Genomic DNA, 15,564 nt, shown 5'->3' on the forward strand with positions numbered 1-15,564 from the left:
AATTTTAGAGATTTAAATGTTTTTTTTTTAGTCAAGCTCAAAAGTTTGACTTAAGCTTGAGCTTGAGCTTGAGCTTGATATTAAGCTTAAGCTTGACTCAACTAATTAATCAAGCCAAGTCAAGTCAAGCTCAAGTTTTTTGGCTTTTCCACGAGCTCAAGCTCAAACACTATTTTTAGGCTTGTCACGAGCTTAAGCCAAGTTTGAGCTTTTGATTTTTCTTGACGAGCTAACCTTGAACATTCACTACTCGATAAAGCTCAGCTCATTTACAACCCTAAATCACAGGCATCAACATGGGTCCCTTGTCATTTTTCATAGTTTGCCCTTAATTAATGATGAAGACTTTGTAGTGTGGCTAGAAAAGCACCCCCATTGTTGAAGCCTGCCCTTGAAATGGACAGGCCTCCTTCCTTGCTTTCCTTCTTTCACTAACCTAACGTTTGACAGAGAAAGAAAGGGAATTCCATGCAAGTTTGGTCCTGAAGTTCCCTGTCAACTAACTTGGCTGTTTTTGCATATAATTGCTATCCTCCTTCAAATTGGCATTGTCTTCATGACCATTTCTCCCATCTTGTATAACCAAAACTTGCTATATTTATTGCCAAAAACAAGGACAATGAGATTACTTTGATGAGAAAACAAGTTTACAAATGATGGGATTTACAACTTAAGAATCATGATATTTCATATTTGAATATTGTGCTCTCTAATGAATAAATAGTCTTTACAAGTAAAATCATACATCTATTATTACTAAAGTCTCTAGGAAGAGAGAATTCTCTCTAGTAGTAGTTACATGGACTGTCCCTTTCATTAAATGTGTGATTCATAAGTGTTAGAGGAACGCTCCATACAACTATTACAAAAGATACATTCTTCTAGGAATGATTTGTTATTTAAAAAATAAGGGAGTTAATCACAACTATTTATCCTAAATTAGGATATTTTGCAAAATTTCCACTTAAAAAAAGGGTATTTACAATATATTCTAAATAATAAAAATCCTGCAAATACAATCCCTCATATGCTAACTTAGATGACAGAGCAAACATTGTAAAAATTAATCTTGAAGCAGATGCTGATTATTAAATTAATCAAAGGTGTACAAGACTTTCATAATTAAACATGGATAGCTTGAATTTAAAAATAAAATAAAATTGTGAGAGTAGCCCATCCCAAAGAAGTGATGAGACAATCATGATCCAGAAAACTTCTCATCTATTGTCACACCTACTTTATAATATGTCATACTCGTCGCTAACTCGTGTTAATCTTGATTTATTTACAATAGTCATCATATCATAAAACATGAGGGAACATTAATAATATTCAAATTGTAGCAATTGAACTTGCATAATAATCTTCTTAAAAAAACATGCATAATAAATTAAGTACTATCCAACAAATATTTGTAACTTTTTGGGAATAAATGTTAGGTGAGCACAGTTTTTCTAAGATGTATATGAATGTTTTGCAAATGTAACTTTCATTTATTTTTATAAGAAGATTTAAACAATTATTTATTTCTTTTTCTTTGATTGCACATTAGGATTCTAATCTCAAAAATCCCTAACCTCAATATATGAAACATTCGATTATTAAACGAAAAATATCAATTAAACAAAAATTAGAATATGAAAAACAAAAGAACTCACTATACAAAAATTTAAATAAAAATTAGAATATGAAAAACAAAAGAAATAATAGCTAGAAAGAGAAATTGACATACCTTGAGGGCAAAGAGTTTTGTAGAAATAAAAGATTGTCATACCTTTATGACAATCTTATTCTTGAAAATCCTAATAACAGAGGGAGTGGGAAAGAATTCCTAAGCAGATCTAAGAAAGAATAACTAATTACTTAATTGAAAATAAAGCCAAACAAAATAAAATTAGTAGAAATCTTAATAAGAGTTAGATTCGGAAAAGAATTAATAGTTTAATTAAAACCCCTTTCTTTGGGTTTAGATTTTGTCAAATAAATGAGGAATTAAAAGAAAATGTGATCACTCCAAACCTTTTGTGTTTATATATTACAAAGTCAACAATAATAGGCTTATATTAGATTAAATAAACTCACTTTCAAAAAAAGAAAAAAGGTATTGTTTTAAACGGTTGTCGATTTCAGTGTCCAGCAACAAAACGACATGCCACACTTCCTAATATAGGCAGGCGAAGAGAGAGAGAGAGAGAGAGAGAGAGAGAGAGAGAATGCCGTTGGGGAAGTACTACTGCGACTACTGCGACAAGGAATTCCAAGACACCCCATATGTTCGGAAACGCCATCTCCAAGGTCTCCAACACCTTAGAAACAAGGCTCTCTGGTTCGACTCCTTCCAATTCAAAGGTCTCTCCTTTTTCTTCATCTTCTTCTTCTCTCTCTGTCTCTATGATTCTCTCACATTTTTTTTTTATTTTACGAAGTTGCTTTTTTCATTGCAGATGCTAACCAGGCTTATACTGAAGGATTTGGCAAAGGGGTCTGTAACCGCTTTGTCAAGACGGTACCTTTTTGAAAATCTCTGCCTAAATTTCAATTTTTTTGGTTACCCATGTCGTTTTATTGGATATTGGATAATGGGTTCATGGCAGAATTTGGATTAGCTTTTGTTTTTTCTATGATTACCCAAGTTGTTTTATTGGATACTGGATAATGGGTTGAAGGCAGAATCCATATTAGCCTTTTGCTTTGATTACCCAAGTTGTGTTGTTGGATGTTGGATAATGGGTTTATGGAAGAATTTAGATTAGCTTTTACTTTTTCTTTGGTTACCCAAGTTGTTTTGTTGCATATTGGAAAATGTGTTGATGGAAGAATTTAGATTAGCTTTGTGGTAAATTGCTGTGATTTTAGTGGTTGAGCTTTTGCTAGCTCTGTGTAATTGTGTCTTGCTATTCATTGTACTGTTTGTACATGTATGAGGTAAAATAAAATCTGCTCATTTATCTTTAAAAAAATGAAGATTAACTTTTGGGTTTTGTTTGATTACCCAATTTGTGTTTTTGGATATAGAATAATGGGTTGAAGGCAGAATCTTGATTAGCTTTTTATTTTTCTTTGATTACCCAATTGGCCAAGTTATTTTGATGGCTATTGGAATTGGAGACTGGGTTTAGACCAGCTTTTTGGTTTTCTTTGATTACCCAAGTCATTTTTTTGGACATTAGACAATGGGCTGAGGGTAGAATTTAGATTATCTTTTGCTTTTTCTCTGAGTACCCAGGTTGTTTTACTGTATTTTGGATAATGGGTTGGAGACATGATTTATATTAGCTATTGTGTTTTCTTTACCCAATTCAGTTTCATTGGATATTGAGTAATGGGTTGAAGGAAGAATTTAGATAGCTTTTTCTCTTTCTCTAATTGTTTAAGTAGTTTTATTGTGTCATAAATAATGGATTGGAGGAAAATTTTACTTTAGCCTTTTGTATTTTTTTTACTGGTTATGTAAGTTTAAGTTTATTTTTGCCTTATGACCTTTAGGTCGACTAACACTTCTTGGTGTTTCCAAAAGAAATGTCCAGAGTTCGAATCGCCTCACATAAGGTGTATCAAAAAAGTTTTAAGTTTATTTCTAAGTGCAAAATGGGTTGGAGGTAGAGTTTAACTTGGCTTTTGTTGTGGAAATTTGAGCTTGTTGTCTTTGAGTACTAAAGTAATTTTATTACATATTGAGTAATGGGTAGGGGGGAGTTTATGTTTGCGTTTGGTTTGGGAATTTTAATTCGGTTTTCTTTGATTGCCCAATTAATATTAGTTGATAATGAAAAATTGGGCGACAATCTTGCATTGGCTTTATCGCTTTTGGAATAGAAATGATTTGGCCTAGAATTAACATGTTTTTTTTTTTGGCATGATGGGAGTAAAGGGGTTTTGCCAGTATGGAGATTCTTGCAAATATGTTCATCCCAAGAACAACTTAGAAAATGTTAATAATCAAGGCATATCAGGTAAATTATGTCCCTAATATATATTATTCTCTTTAATTCTTTTTACTTATTTTTCAGGCTGTTTTTCAGGCTATTTTTCTTTTTAATTTTCTATTTATCTTATGAATTAAAATAAATCTGATTAATACTGTATCTTAAATTTGTTATAAAGCTCTTATTTCTATAAAAAAAGAAAAAAAGAAATGGGGTGTGGAAATATTCAAAACTGTATCTGGGTTAATAATGACATATATGTTAGATAACTGTTAACAATGATGCTATTAGATAACTAACTTTATCAAACATCAGTGACAGGCTTTGTGGATAACAATCAGTCACCAATTATCCCTGGAAATCAGTTGGTTGGAGGCAGTTTTTCAGGTAAGGATACATTGTATGTTTGCTTAGACTTGAGCATTTGTTTGTCAATGGTTGCATTTGTTATAGTTTTTGGATTATTATTTTTTTCTTATGTTATTGTTAGACTTAATGTGGTATACAAACTATGCATAAAGCCTACTGCTGTTCAATCTTGAAGGAATGGGGCTTAATTTCTTTATTCCTTTTTTAGTAAATGTAGCATGTGGTCATCAGCTTATATTCTGTCATCTGTCATAGACATTTTTATATTTATTTATGTAGCTTTATTTTCTACGTTTCAGACTACTTTTACTCCAAATGCTTATGTTTCATCATTGTGATTCACAGGGGATGTAGTACGAGATAATATGGGAATGTCATGGGGCAATTTACCTCCATCTCTAAAGCCTCCTCCAGAGGGTGGATATCCTTCTCTTCCCTCTGTGGATTGGGGATAGGTCTGCTACTTCATTTAGTCACCTTTTTGTGTGGTGCCAGTAATAGAGTTCCTTCTATATTTTCTATCACCTTTCCTCGACATACTTGATATGGTTACAATGTAAATTGAGATATGTGTGGATATAGGTTCATGCAGCTTTCTGTATGTGATAGTTGAGTGGAACATGTTATTCTTTTTTCCTCTATTAAGGAAAAAGAAAGGAAGTGTTTTTGATGTGGGAGGTGTAACAAAAATTTTATTTTAATTTACTTCTATTTCCTTTTGGAAATCAATTGTATTTTTATTGGTCAAATGGATTTTATTTTAGGTCTTAGTACTTAATTAATTTTATTAGTATAATTTTTAATTTCCTAGAGTCAAGGGTAGTTTTGTAATTCAACGATGGGGATTTCCCAAGTCAATTAAAATTAGAATTAGGTATTTGTCTTAGTAGTTTATATAAGCATAAAATTGTACTTCTATGGAGACAGTTTATAGCTTGATTGGTAAAAAAATCTCTTGAAATTCTTCCAATGATCTGGTCCCTACTCCACCCAACCAAGTGTTGACTCTTAGAGGTTCTCTCTTCTTGGTGCTGACTCTAAGTCTAAGCAAGCTTATATGTTGACTCTTAGGTTGCCTATCCTTTAGTTTATATTCTTCAATTTTGTTGTTGCATTGTTTTGGTTTTGTCCTGCATCAATGCTCTTTCAATCAGCATGTTACTTGTTGCTTGTTTGCTTTATATAAACTTTTTGAATCCAGTGGTTGCCTCTGACTTGTTTTAGGCTACTTTAACACCTTTGAAATTAAAGTGTTTCTGGAATCTACATATTGAATATTTTGCAATGCCAAGAAATGCAATAATTTGGAAAGGAAAAAAAATGTAAAGCTGTACATGAATACATCGCAGTGCCCAACTTATAGGTACAAGTAGGAGGGATGTCACCAGTGTGATAATTCACGTCACTTTGATTATAATTGTAACTGAATGCATTTTTTATAGTCTGGAGTCCTTTTGATTTAATCTAGTTCAGATTTACCCTATATATTTGTTCTGTTCGCTTGTTTTGCCTTGCTCCTTAAACACTTCCCATCTTTGCTTCTTGACATCCATTACTCTATATGGGAGGGGGTGAATTGTGTCTCAGCAGAACAAAGAAGACAGAGGCAAGGCTGGCAAACAGCAAGCACATTGCAGACAAAATGAGTATGTCCAAATCTATCCTCTCATGGCTCAAGCTTCTTAAAGTTTCCAACCTATCCCACACATAAGAACCATCTTGCAATCTTGGACAATTGCACTGTGATCCACACCCCTCTGTATTACAGTAGAAACTGATTGAGGTCATCACATTCATTGCATCTTGGAATGGGTTACTCCAATACATCCATCTGTAAAACTTTGTCAGATAACAGAACAACCACACCTAAAGCTGACACCCACAGTGATGTCACAATTGACATGGCAAATGCAGCTAGTGTTGGCACTGGTGCTAGGAAAGTGATTATCATTCCAAAATAAGTTAGGCATAGTGTAAACAGGAAGAGCACTGTCCAGTACTTGATGAATTCTGAAGGGGATTGTGTCCCAATACCTGCCATCCCATTCCCAATTCCTACAACTGCAAGTGTTGCCATGAGAAAGTAAGGAATCTCACCCACTGCCCATGATATCGGATAAAATACTGGAAGATACATTCCAGTCCTTTTCTCTCGGAAATAGACCAACCTGTCTGTGCCAATCTGGGGTATGACATTGTTTGCTGAGATCACTCCTATGAGTATAACTTGCATGTATATATATAGTGTACGTGATGTAGCACCATATATGTCCTTATATTCAATCTGAAAGTAGAGGGAACCCATCAGGAGACCAATCATCGCACATCCGGTAAGTCTAGCATATGTATATTGAACATTCCTCCATAAGAATCTTTGTGTTCTTAGTATTACCAAAATGGCTTGCCGTGAATATGGAGCTGGATAAGTAGAAGATAGATAATTTCTTCTTATGTTCTTGATTGACTTCTTTATATTGCAAATTTCTTTGTTATTCATCTCACACAGAGAGCTGGCTTGGTAGATTTGTGAAAAATTTAGGGAAGGAGTGTCCCTCTTTTTGGTTCCTATGCCAAGAGCTCCCATGATAAACCTAACTGGACTATCTCTTCTGCAATAATGGGGGGCCTTTGGGATTGATGTGAAATAATGTAGCAAGTCATTGCAGTTAGATCCTACTGGGCCAAAGTATGCTTGATTTCCCTCTCGTGTTAGAATGAGTGCTAGGTCAAAGAATGATAGCGTGCGTGCATTAGGGTGTGTTAGAGTAGAAATAATGACCCGACCTGAATTTGACACCTGAGAGAGAATGTTGAGGATGGCCAAGGTTCCATTAGTATCAAAACCAGAAATTGGTTCTTCAAGAAGGAGAATACTTGGGTTGGCAGCCAGCTCAACTGCAATGGTTATCTTTTTGGCTATTTCAAATGTCTTTCCCGTGGCATTGCGAGGATGACCTACAAGTTCATTGGAGTAGGGCAGTAGAACAAGTTGGTTGAGAACCAACTCAACATGAATGCAGCGGCTTGTGGCACTAATCTCTTGGCCAAGATGGAGTGCAGCAATGAATTGAAGGGATTCACGGATGGAGAGGTAAGGTTGGTCAGCATCAAGCTTCTCAACATAACCTATTAGTCTGGAGAAGGTAGTGCCTATCCCCAAACCATTTGCCTGGAGATTGCCATTGAGGCTGCTGCTTGCTGGTATCCTTCCAGCCAGGCATTTGAGGAGTGTGACCTTACTTGTTTGATTACCACCTAACAAGGCTAGCATGGTGTGGGGTCTTGCATAGGCTGATGTATTGTTGAAAACTGCTGTGCCTTCTTTAGCTCCCTCATCATACCTGATGCACCACTTAAGTGTGAAAAAGTATCTCATGGGGATCAACCCTTTAATTTTATATAGTTCAACTGGGAATTTTCCCCCTATTTTTTTGTTTGGCAGGCTATTGTTATTACTTTTATTATTTCTTGTTGTAGACAATTTGTTTTAGGGAATTGTGACAGGTAATTATATAATTATTTTTTGGGTACAATTTGGAGATTGGGACACCTAAGGTTGGGTTAGGAGTAGGGAACAAACCTTGCGAATGATAAATCCTCAAAGAGTAGAGTTGCCTGCTTCACTGGAATGCCTAACCCGTGCCTCTACATGTCAATTCGAAATTCCTCAATCCATTTCTCAACTCCGCCATTGTCCTTCATTCCTTCCTGTTGTGAAATTAAATGTTGGCTATTGCTGTTGTATGACTGAAATTCTTTCTCTCTGTCTTCCTCATATTTTCTTATTATAGGGGTCTTTTTGGGACGGGGCGGAGATTGACTCATCCCCATGAACTCTATCTTCTTTAGCCCCAACACTGTTAACAAGTTGGCAATTCCTATCCATCCCAAGAGAATAACATAAGGAAGCCATGGTATCTTAGCATCCTGTGAAAGCTCATAAAAGACCATGTAGGCTTTTCCAACTGTCATTCATGGGAATTGATCACAGAAAGGAAGTTCACCAAGGTACTTTGAGCAGGGCTCTGTGTATCCCTCGTTAAACTGGAGCCTGCAAAATGAGACATTGGCCCAGTGAATCGGGTTCAGGTAAACAAGCCACTTCCAGTAAGTTGGAATGTTGGATGGAAAGATCACAAAGCCACTGAAGAGTAGGAAGACCGAGACAAGTAGACCTGCATGAAGTACATGAATTACATAATGGGTTTCATACCTGGTGTAAAAGTAGTGCTATCTCAAGCAGCATTCACTCAAAAAGAACCTTAAAAAATATTGACTGTTTTATGTATATATGAGATTGATGAGATTGATGAGGTGATTATGATAATACATTTTTTTCCCAGGAGCTTGGCAATTTTGAGAATTTTCTAAATGAATTTTAAGGATGCATCATTGTTTGCAATCTATGTATTTATGCAACTGGTTTAAGAACTTCTGCAGTGAACATGCTCATGCTGTGGGACATCAGGTCCTTCCGTTAGCGTTTAATTTTTGGAGATTCAAAATCGAAACAATGCAGTGTTGATGCTTTTGGATAGCAAAAACCACCTTTTTGCAGGATGGGACTTATTTCAATTTCTTTCATTTCCATTAAGGTCCTAATAATAACTTGTGGAAGTCATCATCGTAAGTTAGGAAAACTGTTTTCAAAGAAGCAGAAGTACCTGCTAAAGCATTCCCAACTTCTTGAATTGAAGAGATAGCACTGATAAAGAAGAATACTGATGAGCCAAAGTATGCTACTAAGAATAAGAGCATTAGATACACAAAGAATGGTGCCCCATTTCCTGCCATTGATAGCCCTGCTAGAAAATAAACACACAGAGTATATGTGAGTGCCTGCAAGAATTATTATATGTCTGAGTTATTTGAAAGCTATAGATATTTCAATAGGGAAAAGTCATTGAGAAGATTACTTCTATGAGAGTCTGTGGGAGATTGACTATGGAATGAGCTGTGATATATGATGAAGTTCTGAAGAATCTCTGGGCCCTATGCTTGTAAAATATTGGCCTTTGGAGCATGTAGAGAGGAAGCTGTACAAGATTTAGGAGCATAATACTCATGGTGGATACAAACCCAAGGGCCCTTACGAAATTCCTTTGCTGTTGGTCATATTGACCCCCAAGTTTGTAAAACAGTGTTCCTGCAAATATTCCCAGCATAATTGCCTGCAAAGTTTAAAAATGGGTTAGTTTTTACTATTCTTTGTTTCTCTTTTCGCTGTACCAAACTTGTAACATTTGACCTTGGTGGCAGCAATTCCAACAACTCATGCCACCAAACACCATGGTTCAAGGAAGATTGGTGGGATTCTTTTTATTTATTTATATATTTTTAACTAAGTATGAGATACTTAATGAAATAAAGATCAGGGTTTTCCTTCCACATTGGTTCTGTAGACGTGGTTTTTCTAGATATTCAATAACTTGAAATTTTGACATGTCAGATGATTTTTGTGATATTCATGAGCGGGAAAGCTGTGAAGATATGGTAGTATTAACCTGGAATAGCCTTAATTTGATTATAGCATGAAGCCTTTTGGTGATCTTGATTTGCCTGTAAGTCAAAGTCTTGGTTGATTGCAACCATGTTTGTACAAAGGGCCTTTGGAACTGCTTCCACTGAGCTTGATACTCCTCCTAAATAACAGATAACCTCTGTAAGTACAAATCATGTAGTATATCTTTTGTTTCTCACATTGGTTTTATAGGGCATTTGGATAGGCAAACGCGCGTCCACGTCCAGAGTTTTTTTTTTCCGTGTGTTTGTTACTGTTCATTGGCCATGAACAGTGATTTTAGGCCAATGAACAGTAACTTTTGGCATGAACAGTATTTTTTACCCATTTAAAAATTATTTTGCTACAGTGTTTTCAGTTTTCAGTTTTCAGCAATAAGTTCTATTCAAACAAACCCTTAATGTCAGTATTTTTCATTACATTTGAAAACCAATAAGCTGATCATCTCATTAGTCCTTTCTTGTTGGTAGGAAAAGCTTTTTATATACCTGTTCTTTACAGCGCTCAACTTGGAGGCAAGTGTGACCTCTTGCCTGCTTCAAAATAACATATGCATGTGAGGCACGATTGTGCTTAATTATTTGAGATCCCATTGATAGGTATTGCATTTCTTCATTGTTCATAGATATTGCTGTGATCACATCCCCGACTAGAACTCTGAGTGCTTTCAATCCCCCCTGAGTGCCCTACTTTGGTAGAGAGTTTGGACACCACTAGTTCTGAAATCATGTTAGCAAATCAGTAATTGTTGGAATAAGCTGCTTCAGTTAAATTATTGAATCAGTTCTAGCTGCATATATAGAGTTTACTCTAACAGGTTATTGATATTCTCATGGAATGATTTCTTTACCTGTCTCTCTTCTTGTCTGTGCGTTGACTGTGCTATGGTATTTGGATGGCGTTTTAAGGGACAACCCAATCCCAGGCTCACTTTCCACCCGGTAGGTGTGCTTCGCATCATCTCCATTAACAATTCTCATTATATCTTTGTAGTGATCTGATGCTCTGTAGCACTCTACTAGCTCTTCTAGTGTTAAGGGTGTTGCTCCAGGTACAATATATTGAGAACCGTCTCCAGCTGCAATATCTTCAAGAAACTCACTGGACTCCACATATGATGGTTTTATGTAACTGAACAATTAACAGGTGTTACTGCTTTCTAATGTTATGTTGAACATAGTTACTTATAAAGAAGTGTATGCACATATTAGCTTGGCTGTGACTACTTCCATGTTACTGTATACTAACCCGAGTTTGGCAAAGTAAGGAATGGCATCTTGACGGGGGCCCTGGAACAAAATGTGTCCATCAGTGAGCAATATAATTCTATCGAAAAGATCGAACACTTCCTGAGAGAGTTGTGTCAGTGACATGATTGCTGAAGATTGCTGAATCCTGCTAATAGTTCTTATGGTGTCAACTAGGTCATACGTAGCTGCTAGATCACACCCAGAAAATGGTTGGTCATAAATCATAACAGAATATGTTCCAAGTGCTAACTCAGCCGTAGTGAGCTTTTGGCGATCAGCATCGGATATTGCCTCTCCAGTGAGGTTGTTTTCTATATGTTTCAAACTTAAGATTTCTAACACATATTCCAAAAATGGATCCTGTCCCTCTACTAGTGCATGTGCAAAGAGCTTTCTCATCTGAGGAGTGAAGTTCTCTGGCCGAAGCCCCTGAGTGCAGTCCCTAGCAAACTCATGCGTCTCTCGAACTGTTAAAAATGGGCCATGTCTGCAATTTTACAAGTAAGAGAAAGTAAATATGCCAACTAGTAATCTTTAATTTAATTATTGTGAAGTTAGTAAATTTGTGTGCACATAAGTATGGATCTATGTTAACACATTTAGATGTCGGATGATGCTTATTTGAAAACTATGAAGTCAAATGACTACTTTGTGTGTTCATTCATGGTTGCTCTAATAAGATATTTAATTTGTCAATTTTAATTAAATTTTGATTAATACTGGTGTTTGAATGCCCATATGGTATGATAAATGTATACATGTTCCAAAATTTGGTCATTGTGTGCTTACATATTAAGCTGGTTGCTAATATATGCAATGAGTCTACTGAGACGAATGTCAGAGGCATATTTGTTGTTGTACATGACTGCACCTTCCACTATTGAGTTCTTATTTCCACTGGCTCTACCTGCCAGAATTTCTAGGAGAGTACTCTTGCCACTGCCTGTAAGATTTAATTAATGGATAAGTTCAGTAGCAGCGAAATGTCTAATCATATAAGGGCTATTGTACTGCAGGTGAATGAAGAAAGATGTATATATTGTAGCATAAAAAGTCAAGCAAATATGCGTTAGAAATTGTATCAAATGGTCCAATTGTGAAATCTTAGAATTCAATTAATATACAGGTAATCTTTTTTTGGCATTTTGGAATAAGCCTAATGGAAATTCTGAATATGAACGCATATAAAATACATACATATGAAAATAAATCTTAATTTATAGGGCTACTTGTTTGTAGATAGAAAGTTTCAGGATGCAGTTTCAAAGAGTTTTAGGTTGCAGGGATTTCTTTCTCTAATATGGTGCTGCTAACTTCGTGTAATTCCTAAGAGATGAGAGAATAATTTTCTTGTTGACATTACTGGTGCAACTTGTTTTTTCATTGAGAAAGACTAATCTAAAGCTTAAATTTTAATCTGGGCACTTAATAAAGAGGATTTCTCACTTTTTTCTCTCATTAAGTGCAAAAGAATTTCATCTGACATGGCTTCATCCTTCATTAAGTTCTTGCGCACAACTTGCAATTGATCTCAACATTTTACAAATTAGTGTCCTGCTCAGTATATAGCTTTAGTTCCAATTCTTTTATTTGTGCTTAGGAGTAATATATGTTCTGGCCAATAGATCTTATTTATTAAATTTTAGATTGTATTTATGTTTCTACCTGGAGGCCCTAGTAGGAGGGTCATGAATCCAGGCATGATATACCCATCCACCCCTTTCAGAATCTGCAACCATGTTGAATTCTTTCTTTGAAAAAGAGTCTTTAGGGGCCCAACAAAACTACCCACCAGTTTGTTTCCAAATGTTTCATTTCCATTGTTGGGTATCTCAAACTTCGTTCTGTACTTTATGTCTGAAAAGCGGACTACCAGCAAAATTTTCCAATCCATTCAAGTTGCATGATAATTGGGCCTTATAGATGTATCAAGTTTAGAGTTAATTGGCACCAAGGAATAGCATAGTCTACAGTACAGATAAAGTCTAGCACTCAATAATTATCTCATGTATTGGATATATGCATGCTTCCTCTTACCGTGTGTGAATTTTGCAATTGCCACACTGGGAGAAGAAAGATGCATATATATGATATATGCGATACGTTCTCCTCAGCATTGGTTGCTTGCATTATAAATATATGGGCTGTTAAATGATAGAAGACCTAAACTCCACAAAAGTTGTATGTTGGATGAGTTTCAAATATATGATCTTTCAACTAAAATCACTTGGGTGTGTTTGGTTTAAAGAATCTAAACAAGATTCTTACCTTTTTAGGAATTTAATGAGAGTATCATGTTTTGTTTGCTAATTATGTTATGCATTCGAGATCCATTGATATATGCAATAGACAAAAAAAAAAAAAAAAAAAAAAAAAAAAAAACCCTAGAGTATAGTTGATATGGCACTATGCACAAATAAAAGCAAGCCACCTAATATAAAATCTGACCTTTTCACATGACTCTTTTAGTTTGTGTCAAATTTTTGTATTAGGTGGTTTATTTTTATTGGTGTGGGATATTATGTCAACTTTATTATGAGAGTACATAATAATTACTCATCATCCACCAGAGACCACTATAACAAAACCCTTGGTGTATATCGTCATTTTAGCATTTCTTCCTTTTCCTTTTTAGAAAATCCCATTTAAACTCTCAAGAGTGTATCCCCAACTATCGAATTATCCCTTCTCCTTTAAAAAAGAAAAACTATCAATATATATGTGTGCGCGCGCGCGCGCGCACGGTCTAACCATGTTCTGCCTAATCTATCTGACAATTTGCTCTGTTGCTCTTTTCTTTAACCTTCAAAAAAGTTCACTTATTCTTAAAAAAAAAAAAAAAAAAAAAAACTCTCAAGAGTATATCCTCTTTTTTTTTTAATTTTTTATTTATTTAAATAATAGGGGTATCATACATCATATATTTTTATGTATCTAGTCTTTCTGCCAGACCAGGTTTAAAAATCTTGTAAGCCCATGACAATGATAAAAAAAAGATACTCAGTGTTGTTAAATTGTACCACATCGGTAAGGTGTGATATTGAGAAGTGGTTTATCAATTGCTCCGCGACATTAACTACCGCATGTAGATTTGGTGTTGGTGTGTGAGTGTATTCTCTTATCTCATCCCCTTTCCCTGTATATGACAAGTCAAAACAAGAATTCTTATTATATGCTGCGGGAATTACTTCACGTTAATATTAGGCAAAAGTATTTTTTGAGATAGTCAACCAACTTAATGAAAATAATTCAACATTAAAAAATTCTGCTTTTTCCGTAGTCAAAGTAAAATATGATATAAACCTATGTGGTGACTTAGTCACATAGGCAGTCATAATCACCTTCCTTATTATTCAGTGACATAAATTATTTAGCTCTTTCATTTCTAATATATCGAAACAAGTGTAATTCAATCCAATTCAATTAAATTAAACTGATCTGATTATCTGGCTTTGAATTTATTTAATTTTATTTTTATTTTTATTTTTCATATTGTAAGTTACACATGTAGTCGGTGGATCTTGAATCCATAGCTAACTCTCCGGTCTTAAAAATCCTTTAAATAATTGGGTTATTTATGTCACTACATTTCACTATTTTTTTCATCTAAAGGCTACACTTTATGTGTGCATTTTTATTAACTTTTTTTAAAAAGTTAATTTGTTGAGCTATACATAAGCAAATAAGTTCATGAAAAAAAAAAAAAAAACTAATTCAAATAGTTGCGTAATTGATCATGTTATTTTTTCTTCTTCTTCTTTTTATTTATTTATTATTTACTGATCCATGTTACTTCATCTTTTGATAATCTTTTTTTTTTTTTTTTGGTTTCTTAAACTCAAATAAATACTACATAAAAACGCTTTTTTTTTTTTTTGAAAAAAAATACACACACATCCAAAACAAGAGATATGGACCAAGAAAAATGAAAAATAAAATAAAATAATTCAAAAAATAGATCAAACTAACACCTGTTATGAACTTTTTGAGAAGTAACAGTCGTACAAAAGCTGTTAGGATTTGAATATATGGTTAATGGAATTGAACATCTCTCAACTTAGTCAACTTTTTACTTTGTTACTAAATCCTTGCAATTAATTTTGTTGGACCTCTTAAAAAAGATGTACTAATATTTTATCTTAAAGGGGATATGATTGCATTGCTAGAAAGATCTTTGTCCTAGCCAATAAAAAAGTTAAACTAACAATTTTCATAATGCGGTCTCCACCTAATATTTTACTGCTCTTAGAATGTTGAAAACATCATAAAAAGAAGTTAGTTTAAAATTTCCAAACATTTTTTTTATGGATAATAACACAAGTATTGAGTGAGTCTTGAATTCATTCTCTCTCCTTCCATTCCATTATTATTACGAACCAAAAATGTGTCATTTAAAAAAAAAAGATTTATAAAAATTCAATGTCATTTGAACCAGAGTTTATTGACATAACTTTTGTTTATGAAAGCCAAAAATGACCGACTCAATCTTGCATGGTAC

The 15,564-nt window shown here is 34.5% G+C and overlaps 2 protein-coding genes and 1 long non-coding RNA gene across 3 annotated transcripts in view; 2 read left to right on the plus strand and 1 right to left on the minus strand.

Annotated features, from left to right (window-relative positions):
- The first annotated feature begins 2,103 nt into the window (after nt 1-2,103).
- Nucleotides 2,104-5,020, plus strand: LOC142627913 (zinc finger CCCH domain-containing protein 3-like). The gene is made up of 5 exons (XM_075801817.1): nt 2,104-2,349; nt 2,445-2,506; nt 3,872-3,953; nt 4,242-4,313; nt 4,641-5,020. Exons 1-5 carry the CDS (start codon nt 2,214-2,216, stop codon nt 4,748-4,750), a joined length of 462 nt encoding a protein of 153 aa, XP_075657932.1. The 5' UTR covers nt 2,104-2,213; the 3' UTR covers nt 4,751-5,020.
- A 1,088-nt stretch (nt 5,021-6,108) lies between these two features.
- On the minus strand, nt 6,109-6,879 carry LOC142627890 (pleiotropic drug resistance protein TUR2-like). The gene has a single exon (XM_075801776.1). The coding sequence runs from the start codon at nt 6,877-6,879 to the stop codon at nt 6,109-6,111; it is 771 nt and encodes a 256-aa protein (XP_075657891.1).
- Nucleotides 6,880-8,615: 1,736 nt separating this feature from the next.
- The window catches only part of LOC142627920 (uncharacterized), a 74,302-nt gene continuing 67,353 nt past the window's right edge, over nt 8,616-15,564 (plus strand). Inside the window, exon 1 of the long non-coding RNA XR_012842964.1 lies at nt 8,616-9,485. This is a non-coding gene — a long non-coding RNA (uncharacterized LOC142627920). The remainder of the gene's footprint in view (nt 9,486-15,564) is intronic.

This window comes from Castanea sativa, chromosome 3 (assembly GCF_040712315.1).
Source record: "Castanea sativa cultivar Marrone di Chiusa Pesio chromosome 3, ASM4071231v1".
In the NCBI taxonomy this organism is placed as follows: Eukaryota; Viridiplantae; Streptophyta; class Magnoliopsida; order Fagales; family Fagaceae; genus Castanea; species Castanea sativa.